We start from the raw sequence: 13,016 nt of genomic DNA, 5'->3' as shown, positions 1-13,016 counted from the left end.
ACACTCTTAAATTCATCAAGAATCGCCTAAGGACACGATTGTCACAGGATAATTTGGAGGTCTTTATGCTGATGGCGACGGAGAAAGAGGTCCTATAATGAACTTGGATGCTGATGACGTGATAGACAGGGTTGCGGAGAAGAGCAAGCTCCTTCGCACCTTGTTAACTGCATGACGTTAATTAAGACACGTTTGTGGAGCGGCTGCTCTGATGGGTTTACCGTTTACCAACAAAACTACATTCGCGCTGCAGCCGTGGGGCAGAAGACGCTTGGTGCCACAACGTTATAAACTTGACTTAAATAGTCGGCTGCTGTAGGCTACAATCGGAATGTTTTATATACCCCTGGTCCCCTGTTGTCTCAATGATAATAACATCTCATTTCAGGCTATATTTCAGAGTTTGCCGTTCATTTGCATTAACATCGTATTTTGTCCTTTTTGGCGAAGACATGCATTCCTTTAGGGATATTGAACATATTGAACATTCTCTAACCATCGTGATTTCGAATTGGTGCAGTTTTCAGCACAAAAACTAATTTTGTTATTTTCATGGAGAGCACTGCTCTATGCTGTTCTATGGTGCTTTCTGCTCTTGCGCACGCATGTTTTCGTGACGTTGCATAGAAATCCATGTATTCTAGGCTTTTCTTTTTTCATTTTCATATTTCATATTGCATTCATTTTTTTGGAGTTGTGCATTGATATATCCATGTTCTTGGTTCAGTCTTTATGCATATTAACGTTAGAGTTCATCACCAATGGGGCTACAAACGTGTTATGTCCGTGCATGTGAAGTTATATCTGTGTGTTGCGGGCACATGCACGCGCGTACATGCGCGTCCCCGTGTGGGCCGCTGGCTGGTGAAAATGCCAGGGCCGTTTTTTAATCCCAGTCCGTCACTGGTAAGGTCTATCCAACTGAGTGCAGAGGCATTTTTCCCCCTGTATCAGTTGAAAAGCACCCCTTATTCACACCCCAATCATTCATTATCACACGCAAATTCTAAATAGAATTCAGTATGGCTACATCAGGCGACAAGACATTAGTATAAACTCTGCAAATCCACAAATATAAAGAATTCACAACATTAAAGTCCATAAGCAAGTTATGTATAATTAAGTGAAATGAGACACGAAAAAAACATTGAAGACACTTAGAAAAAGCAGAACACTAAGGCAAGGAAAGGCAAGGAACCAGCTGAAATCTGTATAGTAATTATAGATTGAGAGAGATGAGAAGAAACATCCCATGACGGGTAAAAGCAAAGAGCTCTCCCAAGATTTCCGCAACCTTATTGTTGCAAAACATATCAATGGAATTGGATACAGATGTATTTCAAAACTTGAGAATTTTCCAATAAGCACCATTAGGGCCATTATCTGCAAGTGGAAGGAACATCATTCCATCAGCAAACAGCCACGCCCAGGAACACCTTGCAAGATTTCTGACCAGGGAGTCAGAAGGAAGAGTAGCCCAAGAGCCAAAGACCAAGTCTCAGAAAGACTTGGAAGCAATTGTTACAGAGAAAATAATAGGCAATGCACTCCACTGCCACAACCTCTATGCATGCTCACCCTGCAAGACTCCATTACTAAATAAAAGGCATGTCAAAGCATGTTTAAAGTTTGCTACACACTATCTGGACAAGCCTATGAAATAATCAGAGAATCAGAGAATGTAGTCTGGTCAGACAAGAGCAAAATTTAACATTTTGGCTGTCATACAACACGCCATGTTTGGAGGAGAAATAGCATTGTACATCACACTTAAAATACTTGTATACCAACAGCGAAGTTTGGAGGTGGAAGCATCATGGTGTGGGGCTGTTTTTTAGCCCGCCTCCACAAACTATGGAGGTATATTAGGTACAAATCCTGCAGACACAATAAAGTAGGTCCAACTTCACAAATCCTTCAGTACTGGTGCACAAACCCCATGGCACAGATTACAAATTAAAAACATCCTATGCTCACAATTTGGCTACAATCACCACAGTATATTTGGTGCAAAACACATTTGCTCACCTATACTTAAGGATTTGTGAAGTTGCAACTGCTGTGTTGTGTCTGCAGAATAGAAAAATATTAACCTGACCCTAGCCAGATGAATTTCGCTCTGCCTAGCTCCACTCATCCATCTGGAACCGATCCATTGAAGTGTTGCTTCAGAGGGCTGGGCCTAATCAAAAAATGCTTGCATATGATTGAATAAGCCACTTGTCCGTCATCTATTGACGTGCTACTTCAACCACTCACATCGAAGCCAACCCGTGACGCTGATAACAGTCTCACAGTCGCTTCTACGCTATGTCACATCTATGAAACTCCCGCCCTGCGTCCTGATTGGCTGAACCATAAAGTCGGTTGCAGAAATCACTCTCAATGGAAGAGGTCCCAGATGGATGTGAGTGAAGCTAGGCGGAGCTAAGCGGAACGACATTCATCTGGCTAGGGTCAGGTTAGAAAAATATATCTGTGACTTCAAATTTTGTGTCTTTTGGCTACAAGTACAAAATCTATTGTTCTTTTTTTTTACTTTTTATTTGTTTATTTTAGGGCTGTCAATCAATTAAGAAAAATAATCGAATTAATTACATACTCTGTGATTAATTAATCTAAATTAATCGCATATATCATTTTTGCTGTGAAAGTATTTTACATTTTTAAATTCAAATAAACCATTGAATAATCAGCATTAGTGACATTAGAGTTCAAAAACTCTTATTATTATTTTAATAATGGTCATAATAATCTATGATATGACCTAATATGCTGAGGAGATAAATTCAAAAGTGCTTCGGGAAGAAGTTGTTTTTCACATACAAGGTATTTCAGGCCACAGATATAACCTAGGGGACACAATGAAAATAAATTAACACTTCCCTCAATGTCAACACTATTTCTTTGCATTGATGTGCGACTTTAGAGTTGATGAACTCCGGTGATATGCAAATTCCTTGCAAACATTGCACTATTTTAATCAATACTTTATTTTTATCAACACCATCAGGCCATTATTTTTTTTAATCAGTTATTTTTTCTCAAATTAATTCATCTAAATTAATCAGTTATTTTGACAGCCCTAGTTTATTTGTTTTGTTGTCTGTCTTGTATGTCTTGGTGTCACGGGTACGCTGGTGACTACGCCGCTCCGTCCGGCATTTTTTGTGTTTGTTATTTTTTAAATGTATTTGTCATGTGTTGATGTCATGGGCACGCTGGTGACTACACCGCTCCATCCGGCATCTTTTGTCTTTTTGTTATGCGTCTTGTTTGTGGAGCGCTTTGGGTTGCACTCTGTGCATGTTAAATGCGCTTTAAAAATAAAACTGACTTGACTTGACTTGACATGTGCTCAGGAGTTTTCCGCCAAATATACTTTCATACATGCCTGCTCTAAATTCTACCTTCGCTGGCCTTATGTTTGATTGCCAGTCGCATTCCCTTTATTCTGCTATCAGTTCTGCATCCTTGAACCTATTCCTATTCCTATAAGAGTAGTTTGCTAAATGAAGTAGATAATACACTCACACTCACAATTTAAAGTCTAGTCTCAAAGCAATATACTATTACAGTTGCCTTCTGACATCTATCATGAATTTCCAATCCCATGTTTTGCCCCATCTTCCTGTATTGCATTATTGTATCCTGTTATCCTGTATTGTAGCGACCCTGGAATAGGCTAGTTTTACAACCAGACAAAATATGCCTTAAAGAACCATGACCTATACATAGTTAACAACCTCCATCTTCACTAACTCATTGACTGGTGGCCCCTACAATGAATATTATATGGTTAGCATCCACTGTTGATTGTTTAACTTGTTCTTCTTGTTTGATGACAATGCTTGTTTACCATCTGTCTATTCTCCTGTGTTGTCGACTTGCCCCATGCTTTCCATCTGGTACTCAGACCAAACTCTGCTCTTCCATTATGCACCTGCCCAACAATTTTCCTATACTGCAGTGTGCCTTGAGCATGCTTAACAGCTTCCCGTGGATTCCACTTCCCACTTTCTCCCTGTTTTCACTACAGGGGCAATGTTCCTCAAACTGTGCAGGGTCATCTACAGTCTTTAAACTCCTCTACCAAGCTGGTCATTAGTAACTCCAACATTCCTTTACAATACAGTGCTATAGTATTTAGAAACAAGGCACCCAAGGCCATTTCCTAACTGCATTATTAGCAATTCTCACAAATTTCTCTACCCCAGAAACAGCAAAGGCCATCTGATGCCTGACCAAAGCCCAAACGTTAAGCACCACAACCTAAGCTTACCAGCAAGATTATTCTATAGATGCAATGGATAGCTTCAACAATAGGCGGGTTTTCATTTATCCTGAAAATGTGTAAATCTAAACTGTGCATGCAAAAACGTTTTTACACTCACATGGGAATGTTTTTCAGACTTATCGGAATAGCACTATTTTGCAAAAGTGAAATGGAGTCACATGACACTAAACACATTAAAAAATGTGGTGTGTTGGACATGTGTGTGTGTGTCATGTGGTCTAATGAAGACACAGCATTATTTTTATAGTTGGTAGTGAGGACATTGGTGCAAGACATTACTCCAAGCAATAACAAAATGCAAGCATTTAATAATGTTAAATGTGGACTATGCCCACCCAGAATTGTCATATGTTGTTGCTGCCAAGTATAAGGGTTTAGTTTTTGATATTTTTCCATTCTGACCCCCTTAACTAGGCTACTATACTATGTTTTTTGGTGGATGCAACTAAAGATAAACTGTCAACATTTTTCAGATTTTTGGAGATCTTTTGTCACATTTATCTGAAATGACTATTGCAAGATAAAACTGTAATGTAATCGCATTGCATCACTGAAAACACCGGCCATTCACAATTGTGAGTTATTGAAATAATGGTTAAGTTTTACACAAAGCTGTAAAGGAAATCCAGCTAATGAATTCTCTAAGCTCCAAGACCCATTCTTTCTCACAAAATGTGAAATTGTACCACCTACCTAAACACTTCACTTGTTTTTTCTCCCCACATTATAACAACAAAACACTTAACTAGCTGGTTGTGATAACTGTACATGTTTAAACCTAGTTGACAGGCGATATAATAAAACCAAAACCAAGATTTATATTCTCACACTATATGGTCCGATGTTGTATGGTCCTACAACTTGACTACTCACACTATCCACAAGTTTCTGACATGAGGCCTTGTATCAAAAATGGGTGCAACTTCGACTTCTCAGTTCTTAGTAGCTCTCAGAGGAGAAAAAAGGATGGAGAGCCCTGCTGTAATATTTGGAATTTCTCCATCATATTGATTCTTCCACCAGGAATAAAAGAAAATAGACAAATAGATACATGTAAATAAATAATGAGATAGGAACCACGGGTTGAGTTTGCACACCGATTTTATTGATACCAATAGCGATACTGATAATGCTTATCGATACCGATTCTTATTGATAATCTTATTGTTACTTCTCTCCATAAAAGTGAAGGAGGACTCTTTTATCTAAAAGTTAGGACAAAGGGGCTAAAAAGAGGTTACCCCTTAATATACTTGTAACTCTATAATGTGACAATGTTTTCACTTTAGTGCAATTTATGCCAGTGCTTGTTAGAGATTTCATGATAACTGATTGCTTTTAAGGGGGAATACTTTACATGAAAGAGTAGGCTATAGACATAATGTTACATAATAGCAGACTCCAAGCAGAAAAACAATGCATCCTTGGTGTCTGCAACTGTTTGTGTGCGCATGTGCAAGCTATAGGCTACTGTTGTTCACCATTGTGTTCGGAGCGCAGAAACAGTGCTACGTAAGGCCATGGAGAATGCATTGTTTTTATCTGATAAACATTGTATGTAAGAGCTGTTGCAATTACGCCACAAAATTATGATTTAACCCCACTGGCGAAGAAACCGGCTATCTGATTGTTAGCCTGCTAGCCATCCAACCCCCAATGTCGGTGGATCCCCCCACCACCAAATATAAGTCACAAAATCCAAATGCATCTCATCAGCAAACAATACAAAAACAAGAAAATTCATTAGGCTACATGTACATCCCAGGACCCTTATGTGTTGGTATTACTTTGTCCCAATGTATTTAGCTGTCAAATGTGTGCATTTCTAAAATGACATCATGTGCCAAAATACCAAATGAACAGAGTTCTTAATAAGCCATTACAGCATTGCAAAGTCTGTAATGGCACTAGCAACTCTGGCCTAATTTTATCTAAGGTTAACTAGTTTCTAGTCATGTCTAGCACAGCCTAAACACATTCATTACTGAAGATGAACATAACAGTGTGATACGAATATAATATTTAGTGGACCACAAGCTTTATCACTTGAATTGGTTAAATGCTGTGCCCATGTCAAACGTTACTTGATGTTTGGTTGTGCTACGTTCATGCCTGTGCCTGAAATCATCAATTTATGCTACAGTACTTATATTTGGTCATTGGGCTATACCTGATTTAAGCAGTGGATGTTGAAAATTCCAGACAAAAGCACAACATGCCCATGTCCCGTTTTGGAGGCTGTATCTGACAAATATTCTAATAAAATATAACAAATTGACCATAATCTTATGGACAAAGTATTGATCCCCATCAGCAAAAACACAGGGACATATTGTTTATATGGGCCATACATTTGGCTATACAAGATTTACTTTATTGTCCTACAGCATAGGTCAAGATGAATGGGTTTCCTGCTGTAATATGTGATTGCTTGATGTGGTTTTAAATGTAACATTAGCTGACTCGTAAAATGGGCTACCCTCAGAGTGGTGGGGTGTTCATTACACTGAAAGCTAGGTTTGACATCTGTTGCTACCACAGGAGTTTTTTTTTATACCAAAATTAATTTGAAATCAGATTCAGCCAATCAGAGGCATGCGAGCGCTATTGTCACACGGAACAGTGTTCTTCCCTCCAGCCTCCCTCCACAAACTATTTGAAAGTGTCTGAGCCATTAACACTCTGAAAAGTTACAGCAATGTTAGAATGAAATAACATTATGTAGATACTGATAACAGCACAGGTTGTCCCAGATCTTAAAGACATTTACATACTGAGAAAGTCACTAACCAGTAACAACTTAGCACTGGTCCCTGATATTCATCCCTAATATTCAGTATCACTGACTTGTCATACACATTTTTTGCTAATTGAAAGTCAAATGTATGCATATTTTTTGAAAGTTCATAAAAAGCACTGTATATGCAAAGACTTGGGTTGGGTGACATACTGATTATTTGTCCCCTTTCGTTATTAATTAAGATGTGGTACCTATGAAAATATCAATTGAAAATTGTAATGATTCAAATGATTCATGTTGGTTTTACAACTGTGATTCATTGTTTATATTTGACCGAATGATGGCAAAACATGACCAATTATATTTAAAAAGAGACAGCTATGCCTATGTAACTTGTGTAACTTTTGATCATCTCATAACACTTACTTCTTGTTGTTATGGCCAACATATCTCACTGCAGCAATGATGAAGGCAATGACTGCTACTCCTCCTATAGTTCCCACTATCACAGCCATCATATACTTTTCTGAAATACAAAGTGACTTCATTACAAAATAGTACATGTTAATGACCATCAGCACCATACATGTTTTTTTTAGAGAGAAAATAGTCAACCTACACACTCTTATCCAAGACAGCAAATATTTTGCCAACATTTTTCTCTGTATTCATATCATTCATATGCAGTGAATGCAGGTTATCAGGGAAATGTATATGATTATTTTTTGTGATTTATGTAAGAAAGTGTTACTTACTCTCCTGCTGCAGTTCCAGTTGGACGGTTTCGGTGCCATAAATGTTGGTGATGCTACAATGGACATGAATACCAGTTCCTCCATTGCCCATTTGTTCACCTTTGTCTCGCAGCTTGATCATTCCAGTTGATGTGTAGCCATCTGTGTGTGTGTAGTAGTTGAAGCGATTCTCTGTCTCATTTATGGTGATGTTGAGGTCAGGAAGGTAAAACTCAATAGCTGGCTCAGGGTTTCCTGTTGCCATGCAGACACACTGGACACCCTCACGGACTACTGTACATTTTGATTCATCCAAAAGAATAGGAGCAACTAGAAAAGAAGAAAGAGGAAGGGCATTGTTAGAGTTTAACTGAACACAAAATAATGATACAATACAAATGAGAGAGGTAAAAATGCTTTTACACTTGAGGCACCTGGCAAAAAAGGTTGGGAAACCCTGAACTATGTACAGTGCTGCTTGAAAGTATGTAAGCCTGTGAAAAAGGAGTCCTCTCCTTTTCCCCTACGACAAACATTTGAAAAACTGCCTTGTGCCACACCTGCATGGACTGCAGCCAAACACACTCACCTGCACTCAGTTTGTTTTATTGCTGTTTATGTCTTGTGTATGTAGGTGTATGCATGTCTTTATACTGGGATATTTTAACTGTGATTGGGTTAATGGTACAGACCACCATCACCCCTGCATTCCCTATAATGGTTTAGCCCAGACCTAATTGGGTAATTGCCTAGCCTATTTAAAGGCAGGCTTATTTCACACGGGAGAGACACACAATAGACGGGAGACAACGGAAGACAGAGGGAAGAGCTGGAGATCCAGGGACTCAGGGAAGTTTAGAGAGTTAATTGAAGTTTATAATGTTAACCTTGCTTGCTGTGAGGCAAGGGTAGAAAGTATGGTCCAGAGTTATGCAAAGTCGCCTTGTTTGGATCGGGAGCCTAGAAAGTCTGTAAAATTGTTGCCTAGTTTAATGGCGAGTTCAAATGTTCACTTGAAGATACACACTGAAGATCCCTGGATTTTTATGTCTGGATTCCTGCTGTGCTTCCTCTTGGTTTGTGGACTAAACAAATAAATAATATTTTTGTATGGAACTGCTGTCTCCTGCCTTCCCTCGACACCACCTAATCCAGTGGCGCACCTCCCTAAACGTGAGGTGGTCGCCTCGGTCCCTCACAAAGCCCCTTGAACAATTTGGAGTTTTCTGTTATTTTATCATGATTTTTTAAATTTATCATCACAGTTTTTAAATATGAACTGTCAGATGTATATATTTATCAAATGCATTGACTTATTTAGAAAATGTATGTATAAAGGTAAGTGAACCCCCAGCTGCATTGGTAAAGTCAAGTAGGTAATTAGTGGGCTTGATCAAGCAAGCCCACTATTGTTCTTCTTAAGTATACATATTATTCCAGTTCACCTACTTTTTGTACCGTCTACTGCTCCTAGAGCGTTTGAGCTATCGACACGTTTCCAACGCTAAAAATTCCGCCCCGAACCGGTGTAGTGCGCTAATATTTTTCGTATCACTGCCCCTTGTTGCCCCCCAAATGAATGGGCGGAATGCTCAGGATTTGAATTTCCATTATGACATCAGAGCTCTCTAACTGCTAAAGCCTTGATTGTGATCACATGGAGTTCAAAAGGCCGGGACACACCAACCCAACGGTCGGCAGAAAAGTCGGACTGATCAGTCGGCTCCCGTCTCCCCAAGTTGGCCAAAAAAGTGCCTTGGAACACACCGAAGCGACGGCGAGCGTACGTTCTGTGCGTGTGCGAGACAATACATTCATTTTCCGACTTCTTTGATTAAGCAATAAGAAAATATATATATATATATATATATATATATATATATATATATATATATAGTACTATTTATGCACTTAGTTCATTGAGCGCTTCTTATGCGTTATGGTTTGTATAATATTGTTTTTATTTCATTAGGCTATTGATTGAATTGACATTGTTGTTTATTATTGCTATTCTCCTTATTATAGTCTGACCAACATTTTAATCTGTTCCCTGTTAAATTAAAATATTATATTGTTTTGTATTTGTATGTCGCTTTGGACAAAGGCGTCTGCCAAATCCCATAACCCTTTTGTTGTGTACTATATTGCTAGGTTACAGGGACGCTGGAGAGACTGACGCCGCTCTGTCTAGCTTGTTTTTGTTTAATTTGAAACAAATTTCATGATTAATTGTAAATATTCATCAGATCAATGTGTAGTATTGTTACCTCGGTCTATATTTTTGTTATTGTTTTGTTATTATTGTTTTATTGCATTTTGTTCCGTGGCAAAGAGTAAATCAGTAGGCAAAGGCCTGGACGGCTGCTGGCTTTGGGACTGTTTCTGAACTGAGTGGACAATAACAGTACAGCTACTTACATCGCTACATTGAGGACTTCAGCTGCTTGGCTTCTCTATCTGGCCTGTTGTTTGCCATCTCTCCCTCTTCCATCCTGTCTCGTCTGTTATCTACAGACTTGTTGCTGGGTACATAGTGGGTTGACTGACCAGCTGCGGGTAGGCTGTTGACTGGCCAACTAAACAGGTCATGTAAAAGCTAATCCATGTCAAACAAATATTTGTAGATTCACAGTAGACCATGCACATGACCTGTATACACGAAAGATGTGACTGTGTGAACCTGTATACACATGGCTTGGCTTTAACCCTAGCAACCAGCATAGCAGCCACATTATTTAGCAAAGCAACCACCATATATACCCTAGCAACGCCCAAGCAACCATCTTAATTACCTTAGCAACAACCTAGCAACCACCACTATAATGTGACCCTAGCAACCACCATAGCAACCAACATGATTACCCTAGCAACCAGCATAGCAAACACTTTATTTATGCATTTTGTCTTCTTGGATGTTGCATTAATGCAGATAACTTTTGATCCATGTGCCTGATTTTCAAAAATGAGGTACTATTACAATCCTTTTGGCAAACTGCACCTGATCAAGCCCCCTCGGAGATGCAGTTGATTCTAGTTTGATTAATGTAAAACATATCTGGGTGCTGACATAATCAATTAAGCATACTAATCAAACAGACTTCATTTGGAAAGGGTTTGAGCAGCCATGATTAAAAAAGAGAGGAAATCCACCAAACCACTGTAGTGCCAAGGCATACCCAAAGGGATCAACAATGCCAAAAAGAAAGGAGATGGTGGTAGGGAGGGAGTAGTGACAGCCCATCAGTCTGGGGAAAGCTACAATACCCTCTCTAAAAGATTCCAGCTCCATTAACCACTGACAAATTATTTGCAAAAGGATGGCATTCAACATCACAGCAACATGGATGCCCATCAAAAGTATGTCCAAGATGCACCAGGAGGACAATAAATTGGGTAAAAGCCAACCCACGTCACCTCTAGAGACTTAAAGACCTTGATGGCAGCACCTTTACATCCCCTCCTCTCTCTTTTCAGTAACCTTTTCTTAACATCACTGGCATCACAAGAATTTCAGTCATTCAACTAATATTTTCGATAGCTCTTTCCAATTGTCAATCATGCCCTTTTATATCATTTTTAGACAGTTTTGTTTTGTTTTCAATGTGTGCACTGTATGTATGTATGAGTTTTGAAAACGTATACTGCTTTGTGAATTATCCCAGCCAAAGCATTTCTTCATTTACAAATAAATAAAACATATTAGTTTTGTTGATTTTTAAAATCCCAGAGGGACTGAACCATAAACCTAAATCATAAGCTTTAATCATAAAGAAAAACCTTCCCATGTATAGCCCACCCCTGTGTAACCTCATAACTGAAGAAGTTTGGCAAAATCAATGTATAAACGTTGGTTAGGCAGGAAATTGCAGTAAATGTTAAAAGCACAACTGTCTATATCATGCATATCTGTGATGGTGAGTGTATTGCAGGGGTTTTATCATCAGTTGAGTTGAAATAACTGATGTGTTTAAGTCTCCTTTACATGACCACATGCAGTGTTTCTCCTATACTGACTTATTTGTGGTGGCCCGCCACAATATCAGCATTGACTGCCACAATGATTTTCCTATGTTTTAAATTGTATTTAAATTTGATACAGCATGTAATAATAATGCAAAAAATACATATAAATAATAAGATTATAATAAATAATCAGACCCCCCCCCCCCCACAAACACACACACAGATATTAATTCCATATTACAGAAATTACATTTAGTTAATGATATATTGGTAGGACTGGTAATTACATACACTCCACTGTGATGTTAAGTGAGCTGGATGAACGCCCATGCTCATTCTCAGCCAAGCAACGATACTGGCCACCTCCTTGAGGTGTCAGATCCACCAGTTCCAAGACAGAAAGCTCATCAGCTATAATGGTGCCCACCAGCTCCCCATCCTTTAGCCAAGTAAGAGTAGGCACTGGGCTGCCTTGTGTGTTGCAGTGGAGGTATATGGATGAACCCTCCAGCACTGTCAGAGAACTGTTCACCCAAGGATCACGGGGTGGATCTGCAAAAGCATGAGGAACATGAAATTGCATGAGATGAGAGGGAGACAGAGAGAGGTAGATGATAAAAGAAAGAAAACATATATTTACAGTAGATGCATGATTGTCTCCATGTCATGCCATGACAGAATGTTTCAGTACATTTTAGCAATGAAATATAGTAAATGAGAGTCATGAAGACATGCTTTTTTAACTTGTCAATGCTCTATGACCATTTCCTTCATATGGCCATTACAGGCAGGGAAAGAAACAGTCAAATCGACTTTGTTGACTTTGTCAACATAAAAAAGTGGTTTTCTGCAGCATGATGCCTAAGCATTATCAAGGCAAGTCAAGCACCTGAAACATCATTAATTACCCCAACAACAAGCTTGTTCATACTCAGGGACACCCAGGACGTTTAGACATTGTGTAAACTCACACTTGACAGCCAGGTACATGGAGGTGTTCATAACACCATAGCCATTGTCACCAACACAGGTGTAGATACCCTCCTGGGTAGGATTCACGTCCTCTAGGTAGAGTGAGACATTTGAAGCTGTATCGGACAGAAGCTCTTCATCACCAAAGTGCCAAGAGATGCGGGACACTGGGTTACTGTCTACTTCACAGTGAAGCACCACTGAACTTCCTTCCATGACCTCTTGGGACACATTTACCCACACAGTTTGGGGAGCATCTGTCAATTGACAATGAAAATGATTCACACTCATAGTCTCTATACATTGAGCA

At 39.1% G+C, this 13,016-nt stretch overlaps 1 protein-coding gene across 2 annotated transcripts in view; it reads right to left on the bottom strand.

The window, feature by feature from the left end:
- mag (myelin associated glycoprotein) overlaps positions 1-13,016 on the bottom strand; it is a 45,453-nt gene that overhangs the window by 23,507 nt on the left and 8,930 nt on the right. For both annotated transcript variants that reach the window (XM_076281232.1, XM_076281234.1), the window contains exons 3-6: positions 12,706-12,963; positions 12,026-12,286; positions 7,793-8,101; positions 7,464-7,563 (exon numbers count right to left, since the gene is read on the bottom strand). In XM_076281232.1, coding sequence (XP_076137347.1) covers positions 7,464-7,563; positions 7,793-8,101; positions 12,026-12,286; positions 12,706-12,963 — 928 coding nt within the window. The remainder of the gene's footprint in view (positions 1-7,463; positions 7,564-7,792; positions 8,102-12,025; positions 12,287-12,705; positions 12,964-13,016) is intronic.

This window comes from Alosa pseudoharengus, unplaced genomic scaffold (assembly GCF_046254945.1).
Source record: "Alosa pseudoharengus isolate Yale_2024_CS ecotype anadromous, Long Island Sound unplaced genomic scaffold, YU_APseudo_1.1 YU_APseudo_1.1_scf_12, whole genome shotgun sequence".
Taxonomy (NCBI): Eukaryota; Metazoa; Chordata; class Actinopteri; order Clupeiformes; family Clupeidae; genus Alosa; species Alosa pseudoharengus.
This window is presented reverse-complemented; position numbering and strand designations above follow the sequence as displayed.